This window comes from Trachemys scripta, chromosome 15 (genome assembly GCF_013100865.1).
Source record: "Trachemys scripta elegans isolate TJP31775 chromosome 15, CAS_Tse_1.0, whole genome shotgun sequence".
Taxonomy (NCBI): domain Eukaryota; kingdom Metazoa; phylum Chordata; order Testudines; family Emydidae; genus Trachemys; species Trachemys scripta.
The window spans coordinates 8,799,453-8,824,724 of record NC_048312.1 but is presented as its reverse complement, the minus strand read 5'-3'; the positions used below and the strand labels follow the sequence as shown (position 1 = coordinate 8,824,724).

Genomic DNA, 25,272 nt, shown 5'->3' with positions numbered 1-25,272 from the left:
ACGTGGCGAATCTGACTGGCTTAGCTGTAGCCGAATAACTAATCTGCTCTTCCAGTCTAACTTCCCCATGTAGGCGCTCTGTTTTGGAATAAAAATGACTTCATTCCATTACAAATTACTCCATGCAGCTAGTTCTTGTGGAATAAAGTCCCTTTTATTCCAGAATCGAGAGCCTTGCATCTGAAGAAGTGAGATTCTTACCCACGAAAGCTTATGCTCCCAGTACTTCTGTTAGTCTCAAAGGTGCCACAGGACCCTCTGTTGCTTTTTACAGATTCAGACTAACACGGCTACCCTTCTGATACTAGCCAGACGAGTATACCTGAGAAGCTACAATGCGGTAGTAACTGCGGTAGCTGTGCCGGGCGGTTTCCTCACACAGACAAGCCCGAAGTGAAAGCCTCACTCCAACTGCAGGAAGGCAGGTGGCGCAGCACAGCTGGGGGCAGTGTCAGGATGCGGTGGATTGTCCGGCTATAGAAAGTCACCGGTTGACTCATACAATGATAGGGAGCCTGTGATGTTTCTCCTCACGCCTCATCCAAAGTGTATCAATCAGGCTGTTGGGCTCGGGGTCAGTTTCATAGATCAGCTGCTAACTAAGCCAACTGCCGTGGCCAGGATGATTCAGAGGTAAATGAAGTCATCTGGCTAAGTGTAAACCCCCCCGCGCTGAGTCCCTGGGCAGGCCCACAGGATATGCTGTCATGGCTCTCCTGCTTGGCGTTGCAGTCAGCACTCAAATATTCCACAGCGAAAGCTGCTTCCTCGAAAGTGTCAGAGCTAATGAACATTCTGTATCCTCTCCACTGACGGCAAAACAAACTGCCCATCCTTACTGCGCAGGAGACCACAGCTGTATTTTCCCCTATGTAGTGACATTTGAGCCGGCATGTTGCAGTGATTGAAGTAGGGAGCTGGGAGCCAGAAGTCCTGTTCCAAGTGACTACGAGTGACTCACTATATGACCTTGGCCCTTGGGCAGCTTGAATAGTTCTTGCCAGGCCTGAGAAACATTTTCCCATGCCCACCCTCCCCTGCCCTCTGCCAAAAAAGCAATTGCATTATTTTTACAGACTGCTGTCCCACACCCAAAAGAAACCCATTTCTTGTCCCCCGCGGTCATTGCAGTAATGTGAAGGAACAACACAAGCTCTGACTTTATAAACATGCCGTTCATTTTACGTAAACACTGTGTCAGATTGTTAAACTGTTGAGCTATTAAATATCTGCAGCAGAGACATGGCATGTTGGGCAAACTTTCCTTACATTGTGTGTGTCTGACTCCATTTATTGGATGGGCATATGTAAGGCATATTGGGAGTTCGTGTTCCCCCCCCCCCCCTTTCACTTGCTTGTCCCGTCAGTGCACTTCCGTGGCTCAAGATTACTTACAATGCAGAAGAGCAAGGTCCTCATGTAAATCGATGTAACCATAGACGTCAGCAGGAGCTTGGTCGATTTTACACTGGACAAGGATCTGGCCCTAAGATCAGCAAGTTGTTTACATGAAGAATATATAGCAGGATCTTCAAAAGCACCTAGGTACCTCCCTTCCATTGAAATCATGGGATTGGGTGTCTAAATAAATTACAAATCTGGCCCATAAGTCTTAAATTTACCTTTCCTCCGTTACCCAGATCCGTTTCCCCCCCTAAACCTTTCATTGCTATAAAGGAAGAAGTTTGCAATAAAATATCATCCTGTAAGCAGTACTCACCCAGTACCTCGTCAGCAAAGCGTGGAAGTGGAACACGCTGCCTTTAGTGGGACTTAAGCATGTGCTTAAAGTTGAGCGAGCACCTGAGTGCCTTGCTGTATCCAGACCACAAGTAATGTCTCACTGCAAGCGGAACTACTTACGTGGGTGACAGTTCCTTGAGTGAGGGCCTCGGAACCTGCCGAGTGAGGGGCTGGGAGGGCCTCACTACCAGTTTAATATCGCCAGCCTGGGTTTGGTTTGCCGATTCCCAGGCTCGTGTGGCATGCAGGAACTCTCTCACTAGGAAGAGAGGGTGCTTGGGATCGAGTCTCAGGCCCAGCTCGCTTTCCATAAAGCCAGCTAATCCTCTCATGCTGGAGCACGGTAATGGATCCCTACGGGCAGGCGTTTGTGTTTGACCGAATCCCTCATCAGAGCCACAAACTTCAGAATTTTTAACTGAACGTTTGTTGTCAAAGTTACTCCTCATGGAGAGCAACGTGCTTCTGCGCAAGGCAGAGGGCCAGATGGGGCCATTTCGTTTTTAAGCCAAAATCCCCACTGGGAATTTTACTTGGAAACTGATGGCGCAGGATGACTCAAAGCTTTTAAAAGCCACCACTTCTGATAGGAAAACGGATCTATTTCTGGGGCAGCCACCTCCCACGCCTTTTCTTCAACTCAGAGTGGGCCCATCCTTATATTGAGGCAAATTACAAGGGTCCCCCTCCCCCCCACCCCAAGGAAAACCTCATGATTTTTCAAATAAATATCCCATTTTTATGGATAGTCAAAACTCCTTTCTTTTTTTTTTTTTCCCTTCCCCAAATACAACACACCAGGGAAAAATAATCTCACCATTTATACACAAAGATCAGAAATCAGTTTAAAAAAAAAATCTGCTTTCTTCGCAAAGATTCGAACTGTCCGCGGAGACTGATCTACCGTGACCCCTAGAGATGGTCCCTGCAGGTCAGGATGGAGGTGCGCTCTGGGGCTGTGTGGGAGAAGCCTGCACTGTTGCTGACCTGTTCTGTTGGTGAGCTAAGGGATGTAAATCTGGCATTTTTCGGCTGCACTCTATTGACTTCAAACAAAGAATCACGCAGGGAGGAAGGATGGTTGGTGCTGAAGTTTGGGCTCTGGCCGGGGACCTGGGCACCAGGGCTCAATTTCCTGCTTTGCCGCAGACTTCCTGTGGGGGAGACACTGCGCCTCCGTGTCTGTGAAATGGGGATAACAGGGGTAAAGCTTGTAAGGGCCCCAGAGATTCCAGTGATGGGGGGGCCCCATGGGTTCAGCAGGTAGGTGGTGGTAGCTGAAATGTGGAGACATACTCTACTTTCAAGCAGGCTTTAGAAATGAGGCGTGAGTGGGTATGAAATGGACAGTGCATGCCACGAGGGATCTGTTTGAAGGAGAACATTCAAAATCCAATATTACTTTACATCAAGCCCTTACGGGAATCCTGAATGTGCTACTTGGCTTTTAGTGCATCCACTCTGGTTTCCTGCCACTCTGCGCTCGTGCCGCTCCCAGCATCCTTCGAGCACGCTCATGGAAATGTCTCTTCACCCCCCTCCCTGCGCGTCTCTCCCCCTACCCCCCTCCGTCTTGTTGTGCTGCAGTTTCTCCTCCATTTCAATAACCCATCCGACGTTTTCCAAACACAATAAAAAGAATGCCCTAAACACATTCCCATTAACCCAGCCACATTGTTTGGCAATTAAATAAGAACGATATGGCCATATTTGGGAGAAAACTCAAGTCAGAGTGTGCCACTGTAGAAGGGTTAGTATGTGTTCCGGGGGGGAGGGGAGTTGTCTATTTACTGCCTAGCAAGGAGCTGGCAGCGCAAAAGCAGCGGGAGGATGTTGAGCAGTCTGATGGGGGATCTGGGGGCTGGTTGACACTGGGGACTTACATCGACATCGCTGTGTCTCTCAGGGGGCACCATGCTACTATAGGCAGACAGGGAAGCCTGGAGAACTCGCCGTTCTTCATCCTTTGACAGCGTTGATGCAAAGTGCTATTGAATCAGGTATAGGACCAACTTCTGTTGGTGGAAGGTACAAGCTTTCGAGCGACACAGAGCTCGTCTTCAGGCCTGGGGAAGGGAGCGACGTACGAGTTGAGGCAGATTTTTAGGCAGAAGGGGTCGCAGGTGGGAGGCAATGGCTTAAAATGAATTGGGCAATTGGGGGTTAGATTGTTAAGCATAAAGGGTTTGAAGTGGGGTAACAGGCAGTGTGGTGTGTTACAGGTTGTTCTAATGAGCCATAAAACCAGTGTCCCTGTGAAGTCCCTGGCTTTTGGTTTCTGGCAGAGTTATGAATGGAAGTTCCCAGGCTTGCTGTTTGAAGGTGTGCAGGTTTCGCCTGAGGACAAGTATTGAAAGAGCCCTTCTGCTTAACAATCTGTCCCAGCTTGTAGTTAGGTCAGACACTAGCTCTGTGTCGTTCGGAAGCTTGTACCTTCTGCCCATAGAAGTTGGTCCAATAAAAGCTATGACCTCCCCCACCTAGTCTCTCTCGTATCCTGGGACTAACACGGCTACAATAACACGACCAACCTGCTGAAGGACATCCAGCCAAGTCAGTCAGGCACTTTGGTGTGGCTTAATTACATATGTGGTGGAAAACCTCTTATAAGTGAAATGAAACACAGACTCCAGCTTCCTCTAGGGCCTTTGGGTGCTCAACCTCCCTGCTCCGCCCCAACCCAACCCCTTCCCCCAAGCACCCCCCCACTGCCCCATCTTTTCCTGCCCCCCCAAACCCCCACCTCCGCCCCACATCTTCCTGCTCCTGCTCCACCCCAACCCCACCTCTTCCCGCCCAGTTCCGCTCCCCATCTCTGCTTCTCCTTCTCCCTCCCGTCGCCTGCTGCACGCCGCAGAACAGCTGCGCCAAAGCGGACGGAGGGGGAGGAGTTGATCGGTGGGGCCGCCAGCAGGGGGAGGTGGGGGGAGCTGGCTGCCAGTGGGTGCTAAGCAACCGCTAATTTTTTTTTCCTTGGGTGCTCCAGTCCTGGAGCATCCATGGAATCGGCGCCTATGAAATGAAAAGCTTTTTCTTTCCCTGCTCACACGTGAGTTCAGGCTCCAGTATTTCTCCTGCAGCAGTCGATGTGTTCTCTACGGGTGCAAACCTGTACCCACGCGAGTAGTCCTGTTGACTATAAAATCCAAAGGGCGTTTTGGATTTTAGCATTGTGGTTATCTTCCCTTTTGTAGGGGAGAGACAGAACGCCAGGCTCTGGTCTTTACTGGGTACCTAAAGGAGAAAGTTGTTTCTGAGATGTGTTGTTTTTGACGATTTGGGATTGTAAACAGCTCTGGAACAAGGGAAATATTCCAGCATTTCGTGTCACTGTTCATCTGCTTTCCAAAGCAGGCCTTGATGGAAATCCTAGAGAGGGATTTTCTGCAAGAACATTGGTGCTTTGTTTGCGCTGGGCATGCCTGCACTGTGGATGAATACAGGACATCTGCCCCCAGCGTTGTCAATCTGGCATCTTTCACTAGTGATCTGTTTACAAAATTCCTAGAGGGGAGTGGTACAGACAGCTTGTGAGGCTTCAGGCAGAGATAAATAGTGCATCAGAAGACAGTTAGTGGGTGAGAAGGCAAACCACAGAAGAGGAGAAAAATCCATATCCTGACTGGGTCAGTGAGTGTGGGCTCCCCATGTACAAATATGGTAATCCCTACCCTCCTTCCAATCTCTTGGGACTCATCTTGCACAGGCAATCGATTGACTTTAAACAAAATCAGCAGAACCCAAAACAGAAACCAACCCTCTTCTGGAAAAGCCTGGGAGAACCTAAGAGGGATCAAATTGACAAGGTTCTGTAGAAATCAGTCTAAGCCTTACAGACTCTACTCTTCTTGTTCGTAGTGTGGTAACACCAAGGGACCCTGGTCAGAGACCAGGGCTGAAGTGTGCTAGGTGGTGTACAAAGACATATCAAAAAGACAAGCTCAGTCCGGCGGAGCTTATAATGTACGTATAAGACGAGTCCACAGGTGGATACAACAGGGGGCACAAGGTAACTGTGAGACAAAACTGATCCACAGAGAATCATCTCCTCTCTGAAGAGTTTGTTGGGGTTTTTTTTAACCACCCTGTAGCAACATTTTCTATCAAATTCTATAGGACAGTTCAAAGTACCCAGAGGGAAGTTGTTATACTCTATTGACTGCTATAGGCCTTTTCCATATCTTGTGACAATTAGCCACCATACAAAAATGCAGTTCCCTACAGTTCCATTGCATACTAGCAAAGGATCACCTTCCATGGTTTATTCTTATTTGCTAGGACTTCTCAGCAGAATTAGGCCAGTCGTTGATCGTGCATATTTTTTATGCACTTGTTTTCCTTATAGAATCTACAACCCAGCTCTTTGATTCCATTCTGTTTCCACGATTGCTCTCTCAGATGGAGGCTCGGGACAGCAGTCATCAAAGCCAAGCACCCGACAGCTATTCCTCATTCTCGGCGTGTTGTTTCGGTGATAGCATGCTTTGATTTGAGGTTTTTCCCATGAGCGGAGGGTGCCAAGTATGGTTATGAGATGCGAGGCTCTGCAGCCTGTGGGGATTGGGACATTCCAGACAATTACAGCGAAGACTTTGGGGCATGGGTGGTGGTCATGTAATACATATATACTCTAAAAACAATAATAAAAGCCCCAGCCATCCACCCTGCGCTCTATATCCATCCTGTCTGCGAGGGCCGCCTGTGGGTTGTGGTCTGACTGATGCTATATGCAGCGGCTGCCTGGCATCAAGCCACTGTCATAAGTGTCTCTGCCCCGTCTCTGCTGTAATGTCGACCAGCACAATCCAAGGATGCTTTGCGGGAGACGTTGTGGGGTGCTGGCAGTGTTTGCTAGTGGTTAGAAGAGGGGATTGACAGAGGTTCTCGTATCTGCAGTGGTAGGTTCACCTTCTCCTCTCCATGCACACAAGTTACTTCTGCTCATGTTACCTGCAAGAGACAGTATGTGGTTGTCCTATTAAAGGTACAAGATGCACATGCTGTTTGGCTGTGGAGCAGGCTGCGCCAAGCCACTGACTGGGGAGTGAACGATACCTCATCTGTGGCAGATCCAGGTGGGGACAGGAGGGAGGTGCACGGCTGAAGTCGCAGAGTTGGGAAGCATTGGAGCAAGCGCAGGGAGCGACGGGACTTACTGCACTATTTTGAAGGTGTAGCCAGGGCTCTCCTGGCAGCGCTCATGGGTGCAGGGGGAGAGGACAGACACCATAACCATCCAGTAACTCCTACGAGGCAGTACCAGCTGGTAGCTCCAGTGCTTACAGCCATGTTATGGGCCTGATCCTGCGAAGGGACCGGCCTGGGCAAAGTACCCACTGAAGTCAGTAGCAGTCTTCTCAGGTTGGAGTCTATGGTTGCCTCCTGTGTGGGCGCGCTGGGGGGATGGGATTCTCTGTACCCAAGTAGGGCCGTACATAATGTGGCCCATAAGAGTGGGTTCCTTAATAAGGCTGGTGCTGTTCTCCACCCCACCCCCCAGGCACCCCAAGCTCATGTAGAAAAGAAAACCACAGGCCTCCTGGTGCTTCTGTGCCCAGGTCCCTTCAACCCTCTGCCTTAAGCTTGTCTCTGAACTTTTTTTTTTTTTTTAAATTTATGTCACTCTGGTCACGTGCAATGGCCCCAGAGCAAGCCTGCTGGCCAACCAAATGCAAATGGGAAACAAAATCGGAGCCATTCTTCGGAAGTCACCCAAAGGAAAATCCAGTCTCCAGCGCTGTGTGGTGGGAGAAAACACTCCCCAGACAGAGCTGTAAAAAGAAGGGGAGAAAAGTGCACTGGGTTGTCAGAGGGTTCGTCTGAGCTTTGGGACGCTTTTAGACGTTGCTGTCAGGACAGATTTGGTTGGAAGGCGATATTGTCTCAGGGAGGAAGGAGGTTTCACTAGTGTCCGAGCATCGCCGTGGAGAGCACAGAACAAACCCAAGGTGATGTTTGTAAAAGCCGTGTTATTAATACTAGAAACATACCCTGGAACTGCTGCCTGAGGTGTCGTGGGATGAGGGGAGAGGGGATGAAATGAACTTGCTTGGCTCACGGCTTCTCTTCAGGGCAAGAGCTGTTGTGGGGAGATGCAATATCTCGTTCATTGCCAAATTAGAGAGGGGGGGTGGGGGTGGTGCCTGTTCTCCCCAGGATGCATTCAAGCTCCAGGCCCTCAGATCCGTTGAGTGTTACCTGGGACACAGAGAGGTGCAGGGGTTTAACTTAATCGTGCTGTCTCACATCCTGCAGGCTTGACCTGTGCCACGTCGAGGTCAGGACAGCAACTGAGGTGGGGTGGCAAGTCTTCCTTGGAGAGCCACGGGGGAGAGGTGTGCACTGGGGAGAACAGCAGGGCTCGAGGTGGGAGCATTGGCGAGACAGGGTGAAACTTCCAGAGGCTGGCATGGTAGAGAAGGCGCTTGTGCTCCTGGAGAGGGGAGCTTGAGGGGAAGGATAGGGAAGAGGCCCATCCTAGGTAAACCAACAGAGGCACTGGGAGAGCATTGCAGGCAGCAGGAGCCGCAGAGAAGAAGGCTCTCACCCCATTGGTGCTGACAGAGCGTGACTGAAGGAACAGCCTCTCTGTGGCAGGGACCGTCGTCTTGTTCTGTGTTTGTACAGCCCCTAGCACAGCTGGGGCCCTAGGTGCCTTGATAATTCAAACAGTGGGCAGGGTCGGGAGCGGAGCCATGCAGTGTTTTTTTGCTGGGGGTTTTGATGACTCCGTTGAGCGGGGTTAGGGGGCTGAGTGGGGTTGTTGGAGAACATGAGTCTCTCCTGGACGCAAGGTGCAGGAGACCACACTTCCGGGGTTACATACACAATCCCCTCTTGCCTATGAGGTTCCTGTGTGTGGCAGAGGAATTGTCTTGATCTTCTTGACACAGTGCCATGGCCTCGAGTATCTCGGCCCTGCCGGGCGGAGGGGAAGGCAGGAACAGGAACTCTCCAGAGGCTTGAAAGCTTGGAAAATAAATAGCAACGGGCTGTAAGTTAACCCTGGCATCCCCCGAGATTAATCACGCTGGCTGCAGCCAGCCCCGAGCCCCGGTGACGAGCCCTGTGGTTTATAGATCATGATTCATCGGCCCGACTTAGCGCGACCACGTTATTCCAGCCGATTGCAAAATCGTAAGAGGAATGTTGTGGTTAGTTTACGGCTTAACTATGCAAATCGTCAGGAAGCCTCCCGAGCCGGAGAATGTAGACGCACCCCGCCCGGCTGGCAGGGCTGTGAGGGGGAGCGGGAAGCGCCGGGAGCTGGCCATGGGGCTGTACGGGAGCAGCAGCTCGCACGAGGCAGGGGCCGGGATGGAGCTGGAAGTAAGTGCTTCGGGGAGCCGGCGGGGAGAGGCTGCCGTCCTTCCAAGCGGGGACGGCTGCCTGTGAGCTGGGCCTGGCTCCTGCGTGGTGCCTGTGAATCTGGCTGGAGCTTTCCGAGGGCGGGGAAACCTCCCTGACTGGACCGACCGAAAGGACTTCGCTGAGGTGCCGAGCTCCCCGAGAGGGACGCTTGCCCCTTGGGGGGCTGAGGCCCCTCCTTGTCCTCTGGGACTGGAGGGGGGGGAAGCTGAAGGTACAGAGCCTGCTCCCCACCCCTCCTCCTGCAGCCTCCCGCCAGATCCCAGCAGCTGCTGGCTCTGGGAGGAAGTAAACAGAGGAGTGGGAGGAGCTGCACCTTTCCCTCCCCACCGCTGGCTGGGAGCGTGTATGGCAGGGAGGGGTGCAGCGAGGAGCCCCTCACTGCTCAGGGAAGGCGAGTGCTGCCTCGGGAGCCGGGGCCTCGAGAGGAGGGAAAGGGAGGGGCTGGCGAGTGAGAGCTCCGCAGGGGCCAGAGCTTCACAGCCACAAAATCCTCATGACATTGGAGCCCAAAGGAGTTGGCAGGGTGAATTCCCGCCTGGCTGCCTGGGGGCGGGGTGTAATTTGGGTGTGTATTATTGTAAAGATAAGAGCTGCTGGGAGGGGGGGGGAGCTTTGGCTGGCATTGCCAGTGGGTGGGTGCGTGCTGTCCCTGCCTGGAAGGAGAGTTAAGTGGAGGTGCACACGGCTTCTAGGAAAGGCTGCCAGCTCCATGCTTGTCTAGAGCTAATCCGAGTCCTCTGGGAAACGAGGACAAAGGTGAGCAGCTGTTTATAGTTACTGAGCAGCCCAGGCGGCAGTGCAGGGCGGGAAGGGCTCCGGGGAACGTCAGCCTGTACCCCGGGACTTGGAGAGCCGTGCTCCTCTCGCGCGCGAAGCTGATTTCAATAAACAGGAGGGATTGAGGGGAACGATAAGCACGAGCGTCGGTGCTAGAGAAGGATGGGTCCAGGGGTTAGAGGACTAGCCTAGGTCCTGAGAGACCTGCAAGTCCCTGCTCTGCCACAAACTTCCCATGGGACCTTGGGCACGTCACGTAGCCTCCATGTGCTTCATGGCCCATCTCTGTAATGGGACAAGAGCCCTGCTGTGCCGCTCGGGGGTGTTATGAAGATACTTGTGTCACATGGGAAGGGGCTCAGATATACAGAAATGGGGGCCGATCTGTACCCTGGATAGATGGATGCTTGAGCTGCCAGGAGTTAATTCTGCTCCTGCCCAACCTTGGAAACACGCCGTGCCCATCGGGATCGTCCACCCTACGACGAAAGAGGACCCACGCTAACCCCCAGCACCGCTTGCCGCTTCCCCCCCAGAAGGCACTGGGATTCGATTAAAGCAGAGGGGCTGTGGGCTGGATATCGGGGAAACGTTTCCCGGCAAAGAGACTGTGGAACGGTGTCCCTGAAAACTGGATGTCACCCAGTGCTAGAAAATATACTTCTAGGGCTAGTTGTGCCCTGGGTGAGGAGCCGTGACTCGCTGGCTCCAGGTGTTTTCCTGCTGAGAGCTCTTCGGCCCGTCCTTTCCTTTTGTAGTTTTGCCACGGAGAGCGCCGACGGCACAGATCCCTTTATTTTCCCCTCCAAGCCTTTTGTTTGCTTTGTTTTTGTTTTACTTTGTGGTTTTCGATTTGGCTTCTGGATAAGGGTCTGTCTTTTCTGCATTTGTGCAGTGCCTAGAATCATGGGGTCTGGGTTTGTGACCCGGGTTCCACGGTGCTACTGGGAGATGTCCACATTCTTGGAGTGCCAGAGCAAGTACTTGGAGCACTTTCTGTTTGCATCTGACCTGTGCTGCAGTGTGTGGGCTCAACCTCTCCGGGTTCCTCCATGCTCTGTTCCCAGCCAGGGCTTGCTGGGTTTCAGCGTGATGCTCACTGCTTTGGTGGGAAACGTGGTGTTCGTCAGTATGGCCATACCCCAAGGTTCCTTCGCAGGCTGGTCGGTGGGTATCTCACTGCACTCCGGGGCTCTGCTGACGGCTCCTGACATTCCTTTTGCTGCAGCGGATTCACAGCATGGGGAATAAATAGCTTCAATAAGAGATCTGCTAGGAATACACAATTTGAAGAGACATTTAGCCAGGAGGCCTTCTGACTGGGGGAAGGATTACAAGCTGAATCAGTAGCATTTTTCCTCGGTGGCCTTGTGCTAAAGATGTTGACGCTGATGTTGTTTTACCGTTGGGATGGGGCATCATAATAATAACCGTTCCTCTGCTGCAGTAGGATGTATTGATTCTCACAGTCATCTATGCTGTTCTGATCCGTCTTAGGGCAATACTGCCATTTGGGTAGCCCAGCCCAGGGCCCAAACACTAGGGGGCGCCATTGGCTATTTTATTTATGTTTTTGGCGCGGTGAAGCGCACATTTTCCTGTGAGATGATGCTGGGTTAATGCTGTGGCTGATGTTGCATCAGACTTGCTTAAAAGTGTTCTGTGGGGCAAACTTAAAAAAAAAAAAAGTGCCAGTTTTCATCGGGAGGGAAGGAGACCCGGACGCAGCCTTTCCGTGTACGTACCCCACACACCCGCTACCGGAAGTGGAATTGTGTGTGCTTGTTTAAGCTCCGGCAGGTTGCGTTTCTCTTTTCTGTTGAAGGAACAGATTACTCAAATGCACATCCCATTTGGCAGTGCTGCAAGGGACATAGACTCGCTTTGGGCTGCGTCCGCATGCGCATGTATTTCGGTGGCTGTGTTTCGTTGCCTTTTTGCTGCCCGTCCCACTCGGTGGTTTTGCTCGTTGGCGCTCAGAGATCATATCATCTGTGCTATCCCGATCTGATACTATGCGGAAGAGCTGCAATTGCCGTACAGGATTACAGCACTCTGGTTTGAATAAGTGCAAACACAAGATAAGATGATACAAGCCTTCCCTCAGGAACACAGCTTTGTGAAGCCATGGACAGGAACTCTATGTGGCGATTGTCAAGGCCAAAGGAACTGATCTATCCAAGGTACCTCCATGGCCCGCATCGCTGGGCACCTCACCACACCCCCTTTGATGTTGAGAAGTGCTATTAGACCCATTTTTCTATATGGAGACCTGAGGCCCAGAGCAACTAAGTGAGTTGCCCAGGCTCAAACAGGAAGCCTGTAGCAATGCAGGGATTTGAACCCAGGTCTCCTAGGCTAGTGCTCTAACCACTGGACCATCCTTCCTGTCCGTTGTTCCCACCTAGTATGTGTCAGTTCAGAAGGGAAGGATGGTAATGTCACATCCATCTCATCTCTGCCTGCTGGCTCCCTTCTTGTGAGCAGGCCAGGGGATGGAATAGGCTTGTAAATTTCATCCCCCTTTGCTTGCACGCTGGGGGGGATGTCTACACTACAGCGGCTACTACGACACAGTTGTGGGTCTGCAGCTGTGCCGCTGTCGCGTCGGTGCTTCCTACATCGACGAAGGGGTTGGGCTCAGCTGGGTAATGCACCTCTCGGAGAGACTCTCGCCGGGGCGAGGAATGAATGTTTGTGTTGACCTAGCTGCCACTACAGTGGGAGTTAGGGTAACCTGCCTGCGTCGCACCGGCTGTGAAATTTCTCACAGCCCCGTCCAGTGTAGCTAGGTCAGCCTAAGTTCTAGGTGTAGGCCAGGCCTGAGCAAAGGGGAACCGGTAATGGGGTGGGGGGAAGGCTGCAGCAGGGCAGGGACACCGTAGCTCGCCGCACACTGGCTGGGGCGTTTATCAGTGAGGCCTCGAACTGAGAAGCTGGCATCTTTGCAGGAATAAGAGGCAATTTGCTGCTGTTGTGGTCACAGGCGTGTTTAGGGCCTGTACCCATCTGGCAGGGAGGGGCTGTTAGCCTGCGCGGTGACCCGTCTACTGGATCACTCGATTAAGCGTTGACCTCAGTGTGGAAGATGGGCACTTGGATGTCGTGGCAGCTAGTGCGCCTTCTGCTCTGCATCCTGAATTCCATCTGCTGCACAGAGGCCTGTTTCCCAAAGCCCACAAACCACGAAGGAATCCATCGGTCTGGAGGTTAATTAGGGTTGTGTGACCAGAGCAGAGCAGGCCTTCTCCTGGCTGTCTTAGAGAATTCCTGCCTGCACCACTCCAGGCAGTGAGGAGTGTCCATGGTCCCTTCTGGAGGGAGGGATGGACAGGTGATTCCTCAGTGCAAGGGGCTGTGGGCTGACGAAAGTTGCTATGACTCTGGGTGGAGAGTGGAGCAGTCCTGAGTAGCCCTACAGGGCAGGGGGAGGAAGATGGTGAGAAGATGCTGGGGCAGCCAGAGCCGGCTGGCAGTGCGGATCTGCTACTGATCCAGCCCTGGGAGCACGCCTAGCTACATAACGCCTACTGTGGCTGGCTGGTGTTAAAAACACAAGGCCCCGCTTTTCATTGGCCTTCCCACAATAGCTCCCCAAATATGCACACACACACCCCCTCGCCTGGCAGCCGAGCAGCAAAGGGGGAGCGCGCGGCCTCGTCTAGTTCACCGCATGCTCCCGGCAGCTCTCGGACACCATGGCACAGGTTCGGTGGGATAGCGCTGCAGCAGGTCCTCCTGGGGAGCGCTGGGAAGTCATGGTGGGGGGGGGAGGGGAATCGGTGGCTGCTCAAAACATTCACCCCAAGTGGGGGTGAAGCTGCGAGGGACACCCCGCCCCGGCCTTTTACACGCTCGCTGGCATCTGCACGTCCCGGGCTGTCGTCACACCGTGTAATTCAGCCCATTGCAAGGGAGAGGGAGGCAGGTCTGCGCCCCATTTGCTGGACGTCAGGAAAGTGCAGTAAAAAGGGTTGAAAAAAGCCTAAGATTTTTTTTTTTTCCTAAAACCCGTTGGGCCTCGTTGCTGAAATGGTTAATAGGGAGGGAGAGTGCCGGATCTGACCAAATGAGGAGCCCTAGCCCACCCCACCCAGACGCCTCTCCTCAGGAGACCATCACGCCCTTCGAAGCTCAGGAGTCTTGCTAATCTTGTGGCTCTTTGTCCGAGCTGAACCCAGACTCCAGAGTTCACTGGCGAACCGCATCAGTGACTCAGAAAGGGTCACGGAGTTCAGGGCAGCATTAGTGCAACCCAGGGAGGTTGTGTTGTGCACTCCTTCCCCGTCAGCCTGGTCTTTGCCATGTACTGTGTTCAGGATGATCCTCGTGCAGCTCTGCTCCCCTCCTTAACCACCTGCCCGTGGGCAGCGGGGAAATCTGGCCTCTCTGCCGCAGTGCCAGGAGAGGGACTGAGCATGTGTAATATTTGACCCTGCTTGTGTAGAGGGGGTGGGACCAGGCCAGTGAGGGAGGAGGAGGTTTGCAGTCTGAGCTGAACCTTTTGGTGGGTGTAAATCATACCCGTCGCATTCTGGAGACATGGGTCCAGGGAGGTTGGGAGATTCCTTTGAGCCGTGAGAACGCTTCCTGCCAACCCAAGAGGCCATCAAAGGAGCAGGAGGAAGAACAGTAGCTGCTGTGTTTGCATTTCAGTTTTATTTCAGGTTTTGTGTTTAAACCAAGTGCTTTTGAAAAGCCAAATAAAGTGGTGCAGTTGCCACCTCCCGAGAGGTCCTCCGTGCCATCAGGTGCGTTGCCTCCATGGCTACAAGGGGTGGTCTCGCAGACGCATGTGGCTACCTAGTAGCGGTTACTCAGCAAGTAGCTTGTATTTGCTGCCAGCAACAAAACGGTCTCTTGGTGTTCCTGAGGACAGCAAGCAGAGAGTGCTTTGCACTCGTGAGCATCGGATTCCACTTCTGCAGCAGCCTCCTTGAAACGAATGCAACAGATTATTAGCATTAGTTAGTATTATTAATGAATGGCACTAAGTTTAGCCCCATCCAGGCTGCTCTCGCTAACCCGCAATGAGGTCTGAAAGATCCCGCCCCCGATTTCCTGCCATCTAACACCCTCCACTGCTGCTTCCTGCCCATGCAGATGCATTGGCAGCAGTTCCTCTAGCGTGATCTTTTGGATGAATGAGTGTGTGCATTGGGGATCTAGCTAGACAAGGGCATTTTTCTGGCTTTACTCTGCAGGCGCAGAAGCACTTGCTTGTAGGGCCTCGTTATTTACACTTGCATCAATGTCGAGTCTAAATCTCCTGTATTGATTTGATGATGCGGCATTTAAATACCCGAACAGCTTCTCTGAACTTGCCTGATTCATCTAGCAGCTGTGTGAATTGGGTCGAGAGAACGTCTTTTGCCTTTCAGGGAGCTCCCTTGTCCCGGAGGAAGGAGCACTGTTTCCATCCCCAGATCTCGATATAAACCCTTTAGATCCTGCCCCTCTGCAATGAGTACCATGTGAGTGGAGCTCCATGTCTACACAGGCCCACTGGCTGCCCATGCAGAATTCATTGCAGGATCGGAAGCGGTTGATACTTAGAGACGTTTTACTTTTGCCAGTCCTGAGAACCCAGGCATCCAGCTAAGCTAGGTTTACCTGCCCAGAAATCTCCTGAGACAGCCTGTTGCAGGCCCTGTTGCAGACTACAGAGCTTCTGGCGGATCAGAGGAAGGTTTGAAAAGCAATTGGGTATTCTCTGAACTGCGGTTCCAACCCTTTCGAAGTTCTCCCGTCACTACGTCCGATTCTTGGATGCTTCATGCCTCGTGTCGTCATTTTCACTAGTGCCCCGCGGGCGTGAAAGGCTGCCGTTCTGATCTGGCTGGGCTTCACACTCCCGTTGTGCAAGCGCAGATGCCAGCGTAGGGCAGCAGGCAGTGGAGAATCAGGCACGCTCGTTACGATTGCCGTTTGGTTTGTGCCCTTTGAATCCACACAAATAGAAAGAGAGGCGCTGACGTCGTGAGCGTATCCTTAAAGTGAAGCACGTGCCTCCAGTACTTTGCGGAATCAAGGCCTGAAAGAACACGATGCTTTCCTGTCGCTTTCCGTAGCCCGTTTCGATAGCTCTGCGCGTCTCCGTTAGCACTAACCCTTTGGGGCACAAGTGTTCACTTGGCACAGAACGCTGGTGCACGGGAGATCTGTGTTCACGGGCAACGCTGGAGTGTGCTATCAAATCGCACACCTCTGCCATAAAGCACCTTCCTAGCAGCTGCAAGCAGGACGCACAGGTCATCCGGGATCAGCCCTTCTGCGGATCAGTTCAGTTTGAGATTTCTTCCTTTCAGCCTGTGGAATCCTTTCCCCAGGGAAGCTGCGCTGGCCAAGCCCCAGTGGATTTACTATAGGAAACAGTCCTGTATTAGCTGGGGACCTGCATGGCTTAATAAATCATTTCCGTCTCTAATTTCTACGTCTCTGTGGAATTCCTTTCATTTGATGCTAGCCAGAAGGAGGTCTGAGGAATCGGGCCTCCCCCCTGCTGTCTTCCTGCAGCTGCAAAATGGAATCCAGCATCATTATTATCATTTTACAAACGCTCCCGTTTGGTAACGTGAAATGCCTGGGAGGGGGCTGGTGCCGATAGAGTTTTGATGGGCACCTGCACAAACTCTCTTAAAGAAGGGTAAAGACAGGCGGGTGTCTCACACCTAGCACTGTTTGGGGCAGGTGGGAGTAACGGCTTCTAAATGAAGTCTCTGTCAAGCTGTGCGGAGTCTCCTCCAGGTGATCGGGGGGTCAGGTTCACTTCTCCTGCGCAATATTCATTGCCTCACTTGCCCTGAAATGGATTGCGTCGTTTGTAGCCTCTGCAGCCTCGTCGCTTCTGTAGCCAGTGGGAGCCTTTCCATTCACCTTAATGGGAGTTGGATCAGGTCCCCAAGCATAGACCCAAAATGGGCTCTGATCTCTGCATTAAGCTTTCTGCCCCGCTGGCCTGCAGCAGCCCTGCCTGCCCCTTGACTGCAGATGTCCACCCTGTGGCTCAAGCAGTACTTTGTTCGTTTCCCCTCTCGGTCAGCCCCTTCAGCATTGTTGAAATGCGCTTGTTTGGTTTAGTCCAGGTGCTAAGATTTATCCGCCTCAACAGTTTTGTTTGTTTTTTTTCCTATTGTCCCTTGTTTTGCAGCAGCAGCAGCAGCAGATGCCCCGTAGCAGCCAAGAGGAGAAGGATGAAAAAGAGAAAGAAAAGGAGAAGGAGGCAGAGAAGGAGGAAGACAAACAGGAAGCAGAAAACGACAAAGAAGAACTGACAAAGTAAGCAAGTTTTCTCCTTTCTCTCCGCTCCTCGCCCCTAGGGATCATAGTGTGCACTGGGCTGGGAATGCATCAACTCAATGCTCCCTCCTTAAGGAGAACCGCACTGGGAGGGCGGGGGGAGGAGAGTGGTCAATGCTTTGAAGTGCATCCAGCAGAATCTGGGCTCTGATCCCAGTATTGGGTGATCCTTTTGCAGGTTACCTTGGGTGTGTTGCGTGTACCCATCTCCTCTCCTAGCACAGAGCAGGCTAAACCTGCTGCTAGGAAAGGAGCGAGTCTATTCGTTTATAGATTTCCCCTCTTCCCCCGCATCCCTGGAGAGCCTAGATGAAATCACTGATTTGCTTTATAAAGCCGATCAGTCCATGAAGCAGCTTTGATACCAGGGTTTGTTTGATTGTTGCAAGATATGGCTGAGCCTCCTAGAGTCAAAGCAGAACTCGGGCTGCAGCGGAGCATAGAGCTTCACCTTTAGCGGTGTTGCTGTCGATGTGAGATCTTCCAGCTCAAGGGATTTGACCAGTTTTATAACCGTGCTTGGCACCGCCTGGCTTAGCAGGGAACGCCGGATTTGTTGCTGGGAAAGGTTGGCAGGCAGACTGCTAGCTATCTGTAATGGGCTTAATACTTGGCTTAGGAGAACATCTGGCTTCATTATATCCAGGCTGCCTAAACATTTACCAGCAGGTCCCTTTCAGGAAGATAAATGAGGAGGAGGCGATGATAAATTTGAATGGCCCAGCGTTAAACCTGTCTCTGTCAGGTCTCGGCGCGCTCTTGGAACTGCAACCATCTGCAGAAAAAAAAAAAAAAAAAAAAAGCCCAACCCACCCAAAGTCAGGCAAAGTGCCCTCGTTGCAAACTCCCAAAATATATCCCATCACCCAGTGATTTCCCCGCTCTTGCAGGGAGAAGAATGACGACACGTCCGGGGAGGATAACGACGAGAAAGAAGCCGTCGCTTCCAAAGGGCGTAAAACCGCCAACAGTCAGGGCAGGCGCAAAGGCCGCATCACCCGTTCCATGGCTAACGAGGCCAACCACGAGGAGGCAGCCGCTCCGCAGCAGAACACAGAGCTGGGTACGTACCTGCTGGGCACAAAGCCTCCTTAACCCAAGGTGCGGAGGAGGGGTTTGTATCAGTCCAGCCAGCTGGGTGGAGGGAAGGCCCTGGGAACAAAGGCTGCGGGTTTCGCCTCTGTTTTGTCACTGATTCATTGGGCAGCCCGGGACAAGTCGCCGTGCCTCAGTTTCCCTATCTGGACATGGAGGATGATGATCCTGTCCTACAGCCCTGGCTCTTTACAATTCCTCCTGTCCTGAGGAGTGGGAGCGATGTTTCACCAGCACCTCAGGATTACCCAGTGGAATTCATCCAGCTGGACAGGAGGCATCTCAGAGGGCCAGGCCTGTGTCTCACCAGGTGAGGTTTGCGTCACTTGGAACCTCAGCTGGAAAGCCCTGAAGGAAGGCAAAGGGAATTGTGCCATTTTCAGCAAAGTCGTGCAGATCTTCATGCAGGCCTCTCTGTACTGCCGGTGGCTATTGAGTGCGAGGCCATGCTTGGGAGTCTGGCTGGCGGCGTGTTTCACCATGTGCCCTGAGGCAGGCTCAGACTGTCCTTGAGAGCTCCGCAGCTAGCCGAGTCACAGTGCGCTGCACCTGCGCGGGGGCCTCGCTTGGCTTCACTTGCTCCCTGCCCTGGCCCCCGCTCCCTCCAGTTTGTGGCGTGCCTGGTCTCGGAAGCAGTAGGGATGGGCGATGGCCCTGATGCAGCTTGTTGCAGTGACCGTGGTGTCGGAAAGCCAGGCTTTCCCTTCCTTGTCTTTGTGGGCACCACACATGATAACTCGGTGAGGGGAAGGCTGGGACAACTCTCTACCTATAGCCTGTGATTCCATATTTCTTCCAGAGGAGGAGATCCTCAGCACATCACTTCCCCCTAATGCTTTCTGTCCCACGCTGTCTGCGCTTGGGACTTGACTTGCTAGGCTAGCCGGTTCAACGCAGCTCTGATTCCCTGCCCCGTTTCAGCCAACCTCCCTGCCGTGCAAACACGTGTGCAGTGATCTCAAAGGAGAGGACCCAATACAACAACCCCGGAACATCCTGAAAGTGCCATTATGTTTCCTGAGACTTTAGGGCATCTCAGGCTGGCAGGGCGGTGCCCGTGGTGTTGTCAGAAATAAGAGAGAGAAGTCAAACTGATCTCACCCTAAAACTCATGGACAGACAGCTAGAGTAACCCTTAGTTTGGAATGACAGGAGACAAGGATCCTGCATGCAGCTGAGATCCATACAAAGTTGATAGCTTCCACTGCCAGCCACATGGGGGCTTGTAAGTGTTGAAACGTGCCATATCCAGGCAATGGTAGATGGTGTCTATCTTTCCCTTCCTTCTATGACTGACAAAAAGGTGGTGGTTTCCCCTTGGGAACTATCCACGGCTGTCTTCGATACGCTGACTGCAGTATTTGCCTGATTCCCTATAGCAAATACTAAAGAAACATTGATCCATACCTGTCTGTTGGAGAATTTCCTTACTGAAAGCAGTGTCTTTATTAGTATAAATTAGGTCTGCAAATGTGTCTGTTGATTCACCGGCTGAGTATTGTCTAAACCCTTGACTGTGAGCTCTCCACTGCAGTGACTGTGTGTATAGTGCTAGCACGGGGGGGCCCTGGGCCCCGTTTGGGGTGCTTAGGCATTGTGCCAGTAGCGGTAGGGAATAAGCCCAGTCATTTAGGTAGCATGTTTCCTCCAGAGGTCTCCAGTGGAATCACAAGCGGGGAGAAAAGCCAGCTGACAATAGTAAAGTGACCAAAGGAAATGGGCTGATGTCACTGGCATGCCGAAGCAATCAGTTACACGTTGTGTCTCCCCAGTAGTGATTTAATGTAGGTTGGCGAAGACAGTTACTGCATGTTAAAGTCCCATTGAACATTAAAAAACAAACAAAAACCCCCATACTGTGGTTTAGCTGCAGCACGCTGCAGCTCCCAGTAGACATCTGTTACGTAACTGCTCAACCTCAATAAATATCATTAATCAAACCCAATAGGCCATTTATCTGACATTTATTTAACATACCCTGACAATCTTATTAAAACTCAATTAAATCCCTAGTCAAGTGTGTTTGGTATACTTAAAGCAAATAAATCTTGAAGCCCTGAATTTGCCCATGAAGGGGGAAAAGAAAATTCCTAGGTATTGATTTCTTCTACCAGCTGAGCTAACATGTGCTGGCTGGATCTCTGTGGGGACTATATTTCTAATGGAGGAAATGACCTGCGGTGACTTCCACAAGGCGACACCTGCAATCTGGTGCAGTCAGCTATGAAGGAGATGCATTTTTCTCACTCCCAGGCCCTGGTACTTAACAGGTTGTGGGCATCAGAGCTGTACTCTTCCCCCTCCAGAGCCCTAGAGCCTTTACAAGCTTCTCGGAGATGCTGCTTTTCCTCCCCACCACTGTCCTTTAACCTAGTCGGTCGGCCTAGTTTCCATTTTAAAAGGACATGGTCAAAACCTCTCTCCTCGGTGTTGAAATAATGCTCTGCCTGTTGGCAGCTGGAATGGAAATCTGTTTGCTTACTGGGGGTTTTCTGTCTCTGACTCACATAGTAGTTTGTTGTTGTAGGGTTTGCTCACGTGTGTCAGGCTGCCAGTGAATACATTACTCAGGCCCACATGGAGCACGGGGGTGGGGAATATAAGTGAATGGTGGGCATGACCTGCACCCATCTCTTACTGTGCTGGTTGGAGGGCACGGTTGCATCCAGGCCTCCTGAGATTTGCTGTTGCTCCGAGGCTCTTGTCGAGTGTGAAAGTGAATCCGATGTAGCCCAAGGTGCTGCATGCAGTCTCTGGAAATCTCTGATCGCCTGGGTATTGCACCATCTCTCTAAGCGCATCAGATTTGCTGCCGACTGGCTCCCCCTACTGACTCTTCGCTCCCTGGGGGTTGATCAGTATCGTTGAGATGACCACGGCCCTGCAGTCGGTCTGAGTTCTCAGCTCTTGCCACCCCCGGCGACGACACCTCTCCACACAATTAGAATAAAATCAGTAACTATGTCACACCTTTTTTCTGCGGGACAAGGGCAAGTGGGACCAACATATCATTGGCAAAACGCAGTTTCCCTAAGGGAGGCTAGCTTCGTTTTCCCAGCCCAAAGCCACCTTCCACTCAGACCTTCCATCGGTGTGACGAATACTATGCTGGCTTGGTGATATTGGGCCTGGCACCTCCCCGAATCTAAGCCTGGCACGGAGGCTTGTGAAGCACTTTGGGATGCTCAGATGAAAGGCGCTATCCGTGTCCAGTGTATTCTGATCGGAGTGGCTGGCATTTGGGCGCCAGTAACGCTCCTGAGATTTTCTGGCTCAGTTGCTGTGTTTCGTACGTTTAAATCCCTCTCACCGTAACCACTTGGTTCTGTCTGTTTATTTTTCAGCTTCTTTGGAGATGAATGAAAGTTCTCGCTGGACAGAAGAAGAAATGGAAACGGCCAAAAAAGGTAATACACAATACAGTTTTTTTTTTTCTCCATCTGCCAGTTCTGTTGGTTTGGAAAGGAAGCCAGTCCATGGTGTTAGATGGTACGCGCCCAGCAGAGACAGTGTGGGTGTGTTACCACACTGAATCTTGGGGTCCTGATTCTGCTCTTCTTTACACTGCTTTCACCCACTGTGTAAAACCATTGACTTCAGTGGAGTGACTCCTGATTTACGCTCGATTTAGGCGAGCAGGAACGAGGACCTGTATAGTCTGAGAAAAGTGCTTTTGTGTTTGTTTTGGTAACAAGCTACAAGGTTGGCAGCAAGTTTGGGGATTTTGTCAGTGCTTGCTCCAGGAGTCATGCGCGATCGATGTGTGTCATGGAAGGACAAGGTGTTGTCACATTGCTGGAGCGAGGTCACTGCAGGAGACGGCTGCATGGCCAGAACTCGTGTTGATGTCGAACTGGGAGAGCAGTTGGTGGTTTGCAGGCCTGGGCTAGATAGCTGGGGTTTAGCTCTGTGTCACGGAGTTGAAGACTAGAAGGGATCATCTAGTCTGACCACCTGCATATCACAGGCCAGCAAACACCACCCACCTCCACACCAAGTCCAACAACCAGAATTAAACCAGAGTGTTGTAGCCTAAGGAGACTAAACTATTGTGTGCCACAGGCAGAAAACTGGAGGGACCAAGGTGCCCAGTGCCCGAGGTCCCTGCAGTGGCAGGAAATCGTGTTAGTGAGATATGCCCAGCAGATAATCCATAATCCATGCAGAGGAAGGCAACCTTCCGCCTCTATGGTCCTTGCCAGTCTGACCTGGGGGAAAATTCCTTCCTGACCCCAAATTTGGGGTCACTTTCTGTGTGTTCGTGGTTCACACATGGCCCCACACCGATAAAAAGCATGTACCCTGATGCCCATGCAGAGGGATTCCCATGTGTCAAAAGAGTAGAAGATAACCCCCCGGCCCATAACTGCACAATTGCAATAGCCCATTAATGGCAAGTCAGAGTTTCCGATCTCTGCTGCCTCCTTTAGAGGATGCACTGTTGTTCGTAAAGCGACTGCCACTGCTACATCATCAACCGAGAGCCCCCAGACCCCTGAATCGCAATTGCAGATGGGGATTCTCCTGCTGAATGCTGAGACGGGGCTGCCCCTTTAACCGGGGCGAGGCTGCTGGCCGGAGGAGGTTTGTTTTGCATCCTGTGGCCGAGAGAGCCCGTCGCTGAGACCGTTGTGAAAATGTGCTGAGTGTAGCAGGCTCCCCTTGCCACTTCCCCCTCATTTGTCGGGCTCCTGTGCCAAGATTTCTGCTGTTTAATTTTTTCCGAAGTCATGTCCTGTTGATCTGCGGTTGAGTTCCCAGCCAGTGCCAAGTGCGTCCTGCTCAGCTTGCTCCCGCTCTTCTGGCCTGCGAGTAGTGTAGACGTGCAGCTTCATTTGGGGACAGCAAACGTAGCCAGACCGGCTGGCAGGTGTTAGACCAGTTGGGGAAAAGCACCTGCAGGAGGCACATGGAGCATAGCCTCTGGCTTCTCATGTGCCTGCAGTATCCTGGACTGAGTTTATTTCTAATACGAATATACCAATATGTTTGGCTTGTTCTCATTTGAGCCATTCGGACCCCGTATAGACCCCTGGGCCAGTCTTGTGTCCGGCCAAGCGTTACTCTCTCTAGGCTCGTCACTTACTCGATAGACGTCAGTCAGGCTGCCTGGCTGAGCTCCAGCTGCTGAGATTAGCAGCTGCCGGTCAGTGGATTTCTGCTGCAAGGGTCACTTTGAGCAGCCCCCTCTTTCCGATTTGACTGTAGAAGAGCCATTTAGGCTGCACGGTGGGGCTGTGCTAAAAGGAGCAGTCTTGGTAGCCACCCACCTAAGCCAGCGTGGAGGATGGAACTGTGGGGAGGAGGCATCCAGTAGCCGCAACATCTGCCCAATTTGTATAGAAAGGCAGCAGGCAGCACTGCAGCCTACGCAGGGTTGGATCAGCCCACGGGAGTGTGGGGTTTGGTCTCCCCTGACCCCCTGACCATTTGAATGATGTTTCCCCCACGCACTGATCTGAGAAATAGCGAGGTTTCCATCACAGGTGTCTGTAGAGAAGCTAAATTCCAATCCTGCCAGGCCCCAGCCACCTTCACAAGGCATTTTCCCGCTGTGTGCACCCAGCGAGTTCGAATTCCCTCTAACTGGCACTTCCAAAGCTTGGTCCTGGATTATTTTTTTTTAGCCTGCAGCCAGTTGGCATTCTGAATATTCAAAACGAACCTCAGCAGTCAGTTCCAGTCTGATCCTTCCAGCTGATGGCTGTAAGGGTCAAACCCAGCAGCACATATGCCAAGGACCTTGGTTTGTGGTAGTAAAGCAGGGTAGTTGAATAATCTCTCCAGGTTGCAATCTGAGTGAGCATATTCAACAGCACTTGCATAGCGATGCTGAACGGAGAGATTTGAAGTAAGGGAAGGAGGTATTATGGATATAGGGTGAGACAACAGTGGGGAATACCATATTATTAAAGTTAACTAGGGGAACGAGAACCTTGTAAGGGTGAAGTTCTTGTTTAATGACACTTATTTTGTAGTAAACTTTGATTCGATAGTCTGCCAAAACGTACAGCGATTGATATAATTATGGTGCCGTGTGTTCTGATATAATCGGCTTCTTCCATTGTGACTGTGATTCAAAGGTACTAGCAGGCGGTTTTGATTAGCTGTAGTTGCTCCAGGAGTTACCACACTTGCTTTTGGACTAGGTGGTGGGTAAAGAGTGAATCCACTCCCATTGGAGCTTCAGCCCCAGCTTGGACCTGATTGAGTTTTCCTTGCAGGATGGTTTATCCTTGTCCGTGCTCTCATGCCCCGGCCCCCGGGAATGCTTGGCTAGCTGCTAGGGTCAGGGGATTTATCGAAGAGCTAGTAACCATTCTAGATGCAGCTCAGGGCTTTCCCCAAAGCTTTAACATGTGGTTTAACTTTGAAAAGGGACTACGTAATGCTGGCACCTTCTTACTCGCCAGCTTTTCCTCCCTGTGCATCACGGAGGCTCAGATCTGCTGACTTCAGTGACAAAAATGAGCTTTGGCCACTTTTCAGTCCTGTGAACTGTGCTGGCTCTGCAAGCCTAGGGCTAAGGGGTCTGTCCTACTTTGTGCATCATCTGCTCCCGTGCAAACACATGGAAAGCAGTGGATTGACACAGGGGAGGGCATGCTCTGAGGACAGTGGGTGGCTGCGCAGGTGGTGTTTGGCCTGCAGCACTGTTAGCTCAGGTGATGATGCACAAGAAGGGAAGCGACCCCCACTTGATTCTCAGATAGCCAGGCTGAGTTTTCAGGGCTGGTAGTTAGAAACACCAGCCTTTTTACTAGTAAACCAGCACACACATTGATATTAAATGAATTAAACAGGGGTCCACATGAAGCCTTCTTCTTAGCTGCCTTCTGCTTCTTAGCCGCCTTTTGCTTAGCCTGCGTGTGTGTGGAAATGCACTTCACTGCGTACGTGTGTATGTGCAAAATGTCCAGATTTCTGCCCTGTTGCCCCTTCCTAGCACTAAAACCTTGTGCTCTTGCAAGGGGCTGTCAGGTTGGA

The 25,272-nt window shown here is 51.9% G+C and overlaps 1 protein-coding gene across 11 annotated transcripts in view; it reads left to right on the top strand.

The window, feature by feature from the left end:
• The window catches only part of NCOR2 (nuclear receptor corepressor 2), a 391,355-nt gene that overhangs the window by 274,817 nt on the left and 91,266 nt on the right, over positions 1-25,272 (top strand). For 10 of the 11 annotated variants that reach the window (XM_034791190.1, XM_034791189.1, XM_034791188.1 and 7 more), the window contains 3 exons: positions 17,039-17,169; positions 18,081-18,253; positions 21,630-21,692. In XM_034791190.1, the coding sequence (XP_034647081.1) occupies positions 17,039-17,169; positions 18,081-18,253; positions 21,630-21,692 (367 nt within the window). The remainder of the gene's footprint in view (positions 1-17,038; positions 17,170-18,080; positions 18,254-21,629; positions 21,693-25,272) is intronic. The other variant, XM_034791186.1, reaches the window with a different exon arrangement.